This window comes from Monopterus albus, unplaced genomic scaffold (genome assembly GCF_001952655.1).
Source record: "Monopterus albus unplaced genomic scaffold, M_albus_1.0 scaffold359.1, whole genome shotgun sequence".
Classification (NCBI taxonomy): domain Eukaryota; kingdom Metazoa; phylum Chordata; class Actinopteri; order Synbranchiformes; family Synbranchidae; genus Monopterus; species Monopterus albus.
In genome coordinates, this window is record NW_018128239.1 from 178171 (window position 1) to 187329 (window position 9159).

Here is a 9159-nt window from a genome sequence, read left to right on the forward strand (position 1 = left end):
TGGTAGTGTAGGCGGGATCATAGGTGGGGCCAGTGGGCAAACCATGCCCTCTTTTCATCACACTGAGGTAAAAAATATAAAGTTCACCTTTGAACGGGCTGTCTGGCCCGCCACTCCAAGGCTCCACAGCCCTGAGGCAGACAACCACCGGCCACCCCCCTCCCAACTCCTCCTTTCCCATCCTCCCCCTCAAATCTTTACAAGTTTTCAAAACTCGTTAAACAATGGTCAGTGGTAAAATCATGCATGTTTCTTTTAATGCATTATTTCTGCTTCTATTTTTAAACAGAAACTCAATGATCATCTGAGCGCACAGAGCTTCCCTTCTCTGCTTACCCTTCACTCCATCTATCCATTTAAGCCTCCATCTCCTTTGTCTCCTTACACCATGTCTTTTGCTGTCTCCCCCCCCAAATTCTCTCCAAGTGTTTTTTTTTGTTTTGTTTTGTTTTTTAGTGTCTGAGATCCATCTATCACTTTCATACAGGTGTGGTACGTCGATTGGCGGTGTTGCCTGAGTCTTTCAGGTCCTTCTGGATGCAGTTGTGGACCTGCAGGAAGTTGTGGTCCCTCTCTGTAGAGTTATAGGTGGCTGTTGGGGTGCCCGTTTGGCCCTTGGGCAGTGTATACATGGACAGCTCTGTGGAGGGCAATGTCCCAAAGGCCTTCAGGCCCACCGGTGAAGCCTCTCGGGATTGTGATGGATCTGTGGAGCGGGACGAAGAGCGTGAACGGCGTCGGTAGCGATAGCGATAGCTGGGGATGCGCGTGATGGCTGCACCTTGGAGGTAGTCAGCGGCTCGCGCTCCCACGCGCAGCTCCCGATGACGGTCAATGAACATGTGCACAGCCAACACGCCCACCATTTCAGCCATGATGAAGGAGAGGGCACCGAAGTAGAAGGACCATCCGTAGGAGTAGCTGTTCTTCTTGGAGTCACTCTTGGAAGGGTCCCCAGCATTGGCTGATATGTACACAATAATTCCTATGATGTTGCTCAGACCTAGAACAGAGAATTGGAAAGGGAGATAAAAATTAAAATAATGTCAACTGTGTTAGAAAAATCAGTTCTGCCCTACTTATCCTTGTCAGCTGAACAATCTTTAAGTTTCTTATTATGGAAAAAGTTTTACCAAGATACAATTAGTTTGAACACCAGGTTGAACAGCAGTGTTTCATGTCTGCTACGCCTCTCACATCCAGTCACAGTCAGGAGTTTGCACTGTTGTACCCGTAACCCCAACCAACACCTCTCGCTTTTTGAGATCCAGAATGGTGCAGAGCCATTCTTACATTTGTTTCTTATATTTTATTTGAATATTTTCCTCTGTATCTCTGTAACTCACCTAACCCAGCCATTCCTAACTCCAGCGAAGTTCAAATTTACATCCCCTATCAGTCTCATCTGTCTCACCTTTTCTGTCCGTTTCTCCCTCCATCTATTTTGATCATCTGTTGTTTTTGTGTGCAGCCAGAAATAGACTCATGGACAAACAGGTAGACAAATATGCAGAAAAATGATGAAACCAATGCTGTATCAAGTGACAGAAAAGCAGACAGAGGTGTGAGTGATGTGAGGACTTGATTGAGATGGTTCAGAGCAGAAGAGTATCAGGGACACCTTATTTTTAGAGTGTAATCCCAGTGGGCTCCTCTTAGCCTAGCAACAGGATGAGACAGACACAGTGAGAAAGAGAGAGAGAACTGCTTCTCTCACTTCTGACTTGGAGGAGAACTAGTTACAGTATGTAGTGCAGAACAGTAGGCCATGGCCCAGAACCACAGCACAAATACACATGTATGAACACACAAAAACATAAAACTGATCTGGTAAGATGACAACTTGCACAATCTTTTTTTCCCTAGCTTTGTCCTGAGGTGACTGTTGTATGCCACACTCACACATACAATCACCTAGTGGTGAGCGAGTGCCATCCTGGCTCCACAACGCAGACATTTGTATCCGTTTCAGATTTTTTGTTACTGTGCTGTCACCAGGATTTTCTCCCCCTCTCTTATTTCTCTTCCCAGCTCCGCCTCCTCAGACTCAGTCTTATTTTCATTTTTGCCCAAGTGTCTTGCCCAAGGACACTTCGACATGTGGACTGCAGTCACCAAGATTCGAACCCTCAACCTTCCAGTTGGGAGATGACTGTGCGACCCACCACACCACTGTCACCCCCCAATCCTATATATATGGAGATAATGTAATTATCTGAATTATCTGGACCTACGCCCCTATGGCTTCTAGTATTTAAACCAACCAAACCTTCTCACATCAGCTTTCACTTTTCATTACCCAGATACTACAAATATTTCTGGTACAACTTCACCCACTGTCCAAAGTGCATAACCAAGAGAAAAACTAAGTGGAAAACAAACTGCCCAGTAACACTTGCACTATTTGCAGCAACCTTAATGTAAAGACCAATGCGTTTCAGCAAAGAGCTCCCTGCCCATCCTAATCTTTTACGCCTATTCTTCTATCCCTGCAGCAGGCCTGTCAATTGCACCGAGAGTGGCGCAGACCTCTTTAGCCTTTCCCAAAACTGAAGCACAAAAGCATTTAGTATACACAAGCACTTCACTCTCTTTTCATCTCCCCCCATTAGTGATGGCAGGTCCCAGCTAGAGAATCAATATTGTTGTATTCTGACCAATTTTGCAACGCTTTTTGAAAACATATGCAAAACTAATCCATTTTTTAAAAACTTAAAGCCACAGAGATGTATTTTTAACATTTGTTTCTAGTTGCAGATCTGCATCATAGTAAGAAACCTGCAGTCAATTAGTCTGAAAATAGTGAAAATGTGAAAAAAGTAAACAAATACTTATTATTAGCTACATTTTATCCAAATGTTATTGATATTGCTTTTCACTAGCTAAATAACAAACAGAAAAACAAATCAACCAGGAATATAACCTCCTGAGTGGAGACAAAGTAGCATAATGGAAGGACAATATGCTTTCTAACAGATTACTTCTTCACTTTACATACAGTTAAAATATATAAGTATATTTTTTCAAAATCTTGGTGCTTACACCTGTGATAAACATGCTATCTTTTCTCCAAATAGTTTAATTTAGTTCCTTTTTCTAGTCATCCATATAGAATACAGTGTCAAGAAACGAAGCATCCTGATGCTCTAGTGGCAAAAATAAATAAATTTAAAAAAAGCAGATTCTTCATACCTGCAGAGACAAAAAGGATGCCGGCGCTGAGGATGATGTTGTGGCGTGACTTGTAAAACTCGCTGGCGGCGATGCACAGCCCCCCCATGAAGAGCAGGATCACACTCAGGATGGGGAAGATACTGGAGGCTCGCACTGCGCCTGGACACACACATCAAGGCCAAAGTTGCTGTCACTGTCACCACTGGTACAATGTACCGCTAATGGCTGGTGCAGCAAACTGATCAGACGTTCATCGGAAAAAAGTTGGCAAAGATTTTTTTATTTATACATTTGAAAACTGAAGACAAGACAACACATAACATAACAGGTGAATGAACAAATAATGGATTACCAGTACATGGATCCAAGGCCTAAAGCGCATAGAAACCAGCATGGAACTGGAACTGGAAATTTTATAGCCTGAAAATACTAGAAGAACTAATTGTAATACTTCTGAGAGTACAGATTGTTTTGAAAACTTTCCCTATAAAGTGTCCCCCAGAGATTTTAGATGCACATTCTAAAGATCAATGTACTGGGGTATCAAACCCTGAGGACAATCAATAAGAGAAAAGTAGAACCTTTGTAGCTTGTTGCAGTAACAGTGTTTGATTCCTGTCTCACATGTCGACGTGTTCTGCAGCACTTGACAGCTCAACAAGAAAGTTTTTAAACTGTATTTCAACTCGTAGTAGTACTGTTATTACTGTGACAATACTATGACTTACACTGACATGAAGGGACATTAATTGCTTCCTTGAATTAAGGATGAAGTCAATCTACCGTACCACCTAGGAATACTTCTATAGAATGTTCAGCTGTGATGGAGGTAATTTGTTTCAAAGGTCTTTCAGAGTCTTTCAGAGTTGAATATATTCAATATATTACAGTATACTGTACTCTGACTACCTTTTGTGAAAAAGCTTTCCTCCTTTGTTTCTGCCTTGTCTCTTCCATTTCTATCTGTGAATCTGTCCTCCAATGGGCAGCATGTTTGTGTCCCTCTATCAGACCTCTGTCCATCGCTCTATCACACCATCTCGAACTCTGCATCTGCCTCGTTCCTCTTCCCCTCCACTATCACTCTGTCCATCAGCTGTCTGTCTGTTTGCCCTCTGCATGGCTGATTTGCTGATTGCCCACAGGCTTGTCATGCTGCTGCCAGGGTCACAGAGTTCAGTCTGTTTTCAGAGATGGCCAATGTCACATTCCTGACCTTTTGGCAGGTTTCCACGCAATATGGTTTCTTGCATATTTCTGCTTGTCTTGCTGAAGACATATTCTTCCTTATTTCCTGTCTTCTTTGTTTCTCATAGGGGCACAATAATAAGACAACATAATTAGCTCCCCCAAGAAGGTTATGTTTTTGGTTCGGTGTGTGTGTTGGTTAGCAGGATTATGGACAAATGGCTGGATCACCAGAATACTCGGTGCAGACACTGGTGAGGACCAACCCTTGAAGTGGTTAGATTTTGGTTGAACAAGGTCAAAGGTCACATAAAAAAAATCACACACACACACACACACATAAAATTCATATATTTAACATGGGGCAAAATTTAAAAATAAAATTCACATCTCTGTTGAAAGTTAATAAAAAATATTTTTGTTTGAAATTTGACACACATATGTAGGATGGCGATGTCTGTCTCCAGACCCAATTTCATCCAGCTCTGATCCATATTCCGGATGTAATGGTCATTCAAAGTTAACATTTAAAACCCCATTTAATGCATATTTTCTGCCATAACTTGGCCTGTAACGGAGATGGTAAGATGTACAATATAACTGTTTGATAGTCTGTCAAATTGTTGTAGCAATGCATTCCCAAATGTTACCCTAACTAACAGAAATGTGGACTAAAACTAAAGTAGATTTAAGTTGTAATAATAACCAGTGCTGCTCAAGTCTACCTAAAAATGGATGTTGAATGATGGAAGAACATAATGAGCTTGTCCTTGATCTTATTTCTGTGATGCTGAAATCTCTCCAACAATTTTTTCCTCCACTCTTTCTTCCCTCTTTTCATCCCTGTATCGCTCCCTTTCTCACTCTCTGTGTGCTTGTACTGTGATGGTTCCATTCACTGAATCAAATCAAAAATTAAGGTGACCTCAGAGTTGGCACTGCATCAAGTGTCCCCTCCTCCTCCTCTGTTCTATTTGTTTTAACCACATCTCCTCTTCTTCATTGATATATGCTTTTAGGGCAAATTGCCTGCAAGGTGGAAAGCCCCTCATAGCAGGCACATAATGTATGCACACAACGACTGCCTCCTGCCACAAACCTGTATGCGCTCATGCACATGCACCTGTACAATACTTGATTTATCACTCCAGGTGAGCACACTGCTGGCTGAGACAGATGAACAGACCATATACCTTGATTTAAGAACATGTGCTCCAACTCAAATGACCGCATAGGTTGTTTGTCTTTACCCATAGAAGCATTTTCTGAATTAGAGCCAAATGGCAGGAAATTATAGTAAAGTTTTGGTCAGGTTTAAGCACCAGAACAGCTTGGTTAGGGAAAGGTCATGGTTTGTGTTAAAATAAGTACTTTATGAATGACTGTGGTTATAGTTAAAGATCAATGTTTTTGTATGAGACATCCATCCACCACGATATGGAGAAACTCCCCCAAAAAGCTTTAGTAAGGAAAAAAAGGAAGACACCTCAGGACACACAGACACGCAATAGATGTCATGCATAAACATAACTTTGATAGTGAATATGGATAGAAAGCCCTGCGAGCACGTTCCACTTTTTGAAAGAGATCAGAGAAATGCTGAATCAGAGATTATACCAAGTTACAAAAACTTGTGGAACAGTGACGAGCTGGGATGTCAGAACTTCAGCACCAAAGAGCATTACAAACAGTACAAAAGGCAACTGTGGTAAGAAGCTGACATTGGCAAAACATAAGGGGGGTAGAGGGGTAAAATGAGAAAAGGACAGAAAAAGAAGCAGCAAAGAAAAAAGCAGGAGAGGAATGAGAAGACGAGACAAGAAGGAGGGGGAAGACGGCAGGCCTTCACTTGTCTGTGAAGTCGCTTTGCCTTGAGCGAGCTCTATCTCTCTCTTCTTCTTTTTCCCTCTCTGCACTTGGATTAAGTAGAAAATAGCCAGTTTTAAAGGAAGAATTTTTAACCAAAAGCACTGGCCTCCAGATGCATTCTGCCACCAAGCACATCACAGCACAGACAGGGAGACGTGGGGAGGGGCAAGTTTCAGCAGCAGCAGTGTGAGGCAAAGTGTACACTATGTTTTTAGCTTCTTTGTCAAGGGTGTTTGAGGCTACTGAACCTCTGACTTCCTGGTTGGGGAATTATCTCTTAAACCTTAGGCCATCTTGTATCATCAAACCAAGCATATATTAAATAGCAAGAAACCATTCGAAGTGGGTATTTGATACAATATATAGGCTATGGGCCACTTTGCAGAAGAGATAAAGTCCAAAGTTGTTTTCTACACCCAAAATAACAACAAGTTAGCAATACATACTGGCTGTGTGTGCTGTAACCCACTGAATGGTCATGTGGCTGTCTATTTTATGCTTGTACTTGCATCTTGTATACTACTACTCTTTTTTCTCCCCACTGCAGATGATCAGCCCATCATCTTTCTTGACAGGCCAGTCTGCACAAAGCATTGTTGGAAGGGAGCTTTTCTGCCCACCTCTGCAAACCCTTCACCATGTAGATGTGCAAAGAGGTTGTGCCACTGTCATATTTCCCAATGTCCACATACATCAGTGAAGCAGATTTAATGATTTTCCTCCAAGGATTGGCAAATCCTGGCTACTGTGTGTGTGTGTGTGTGTGACAGGGGCAGTGTTTTATGGGCACAAACTGATGCACATGAAATGAGGCAGGCTTGATGGCCTGTGTTTTGCAGTTTAAAGTTTATTTAATTACAATTATTATCAGAAGGGTAAAGATTTATTAACTGCTGAATGAGCCAAATCAATTAGCAGGGCATGAGTTTCTCATACAGTGACAGTGGTTACTGCTGTATAACACCTATCAAGTCAGGACTACTCCCCAACACTATTATTACTCAATCCCGGGTTAGCACATTTATATTTCACACAATTCTAGTTTCAGTAATTCATTTAATGATGTTATTGCACCGCTGTGTCTGAAGACTCGTGCAATTTGAAAGCTATAAACAGTGCTACCAAAGGAATCAAGACTTGATAATCTGACTCCAGGGGTCTGTCCATCCATTATCTATACCCATGTATTCTGTGCAGTACACAGCCCACACTGAGCAAGAGGCGATGTGCACCCTGGACTGGTCACATGTCTGCTAATTACCTGCATACTGTATAAGTGATTTGTAATATTGCTTCTGCATTCCCCTGTTGGATCAGTGCAGGGTGGAGATTATTAGTTTACTGATGCTGTGTTAAATTAGGAGAGAGTCAGGAAGGCTTTACATCATTATTGTACATAATGAAACAATTACACAGAGGAGGGAGTAGAGAATCCTGATGATAATCACAGTGTTGATGATATTGCTTTAGTATAGGTCTATAGTTAATCATAAATAGAACTGATAGTGAGCTGTGGTTTCATCTCACAGATCATAACCTGCATATCCAAACAGCTAAGCCAGGTTTTTCTGTTTACTCGTTTTTTTTTGTTGAATCTCTGTGCAAATTAATGAAGTTGAGCAACACTGTGCGGCATTCTGTCATCCTTGTAACATCTGAGTCAATATGTACTGTGCACTATGGTTCTGTTAAGACACAAACAGAAGGATGAGCAGACGCAGACGCACATACTGTACACAACAACCAAAACTGTTTCTGTCCTTCTTGCTCTCAAATTTATCTTTTCATTCTCTATTTTTCACTTTTTACCTTCCCTTCTTTTCTCCTTCTGCTTGCTTGGTTCTGCTGCAGTGGTGTGTGTTTGTGTGTGTGTGTGTGTATCTCAGGCTGACTTATGGTTTCATTAGCTGCGGCAGTAAGGAGAGTCTTGTAATTGTGGCTGAATTATCGAGGTGGGGGTGGACACCACCATGGGAGCTACCTGGGTTCACACAAACACACATACTTAATTTTATACATGCAAGCTACAGTGCAGTGTAGCACCCTCCATTACTTTGTCACACATATACACACACACTTGCTCAACAAACAGCAAAGTGAACGCATTCATCGATCAGCCTCCCACACACACTAGCTCACTCTCCTGCTCCAAAGTGGGGTGTTTTCCATACACACTGTACACTACCCACGCAGGGCCAATCTGCCTTCTATTACATGTCCTTGTTCATGTCATATACCAGGTCCTTACATAGACCTACATTCATTTCCAGAAGACTTACCCCAACTTTAACCATAACCACTACACCCTGAGTCTCTCACACCCAAACTGGAAAACTCAAAAGCCTGTTCTGTTTGTTATTGTATACCATCCACCTGCTCCTTATTCAGAGTTTTTAAGTGAATTCTCAGACTTTCTGTCTGATTTAGTGCTTAGTACAGATAAAATAATCATAGTAGGCGACTTTAATATTCATGTAGATGCCGACAATGACAGCCTCAACAATGCATTCTGTTCATTATTAGACTCAGTTGGCTTCTCTCAAACTGTAAATAAACCCACTCACTGTTTTAATCACACTCTTGATCTGGTTCTGACATATGGCATCAAAACTGAACACTTAATAGTTTTTCCCCAAAACCCTCTTCTGTATGACCATTTTCTAATAACTTTTGAATTTACATTAATGGATTATACTCTATGTGGGAAACAATTCCACTACAGCAGATGTCTATCTGGCAATGCTGTTACCAGGTTTAAGGAAATAATTCCGTCTTTATCTACTTCAGTGCCGTTTGCCAACACAGTGGAAGGAGGCCACCTTAACTTTACTCCAACACAAATCGATAATCTTGTTGATAGTACTGCAGCCTTCCTGCGTAATACACTTATACCATTGCCCCTCTGAAAAGGAAGGCAGTGAAACAGAG

At 41.7% G+C, this 9159-nt stretch overlaps 1 protein-coding gene across 1 annotated transcript in view; it reads right to left on the minus strand.

The window, feature by feature from the left end:
• Window positions 1–6: 6 nt before the first annotated feature.
• Window positions 7–9159, minus strand: part of cacng2b (calcium channel, voltage-dependent, gamma subunit 2b) — a 53514-nt gene continuing 44361 nt past the window's right edge. The window contains exons 3-4 of the mRNA XM_020625571.1: window positions 3193–3333; window positions 7–1003 (exon numbers count right to left, since the gene is read on the minus strand). Of these exons, the coding sequence (XP_020481227.1) occupies window positions 480–1003; window positions 3193–3333 (665 nt within the window). The 3' untranslated portion in view covers window positions 7–479. The remainder of the gene's footprint in view (window positions 1004–3192; window positions 3334–9159) is intronic.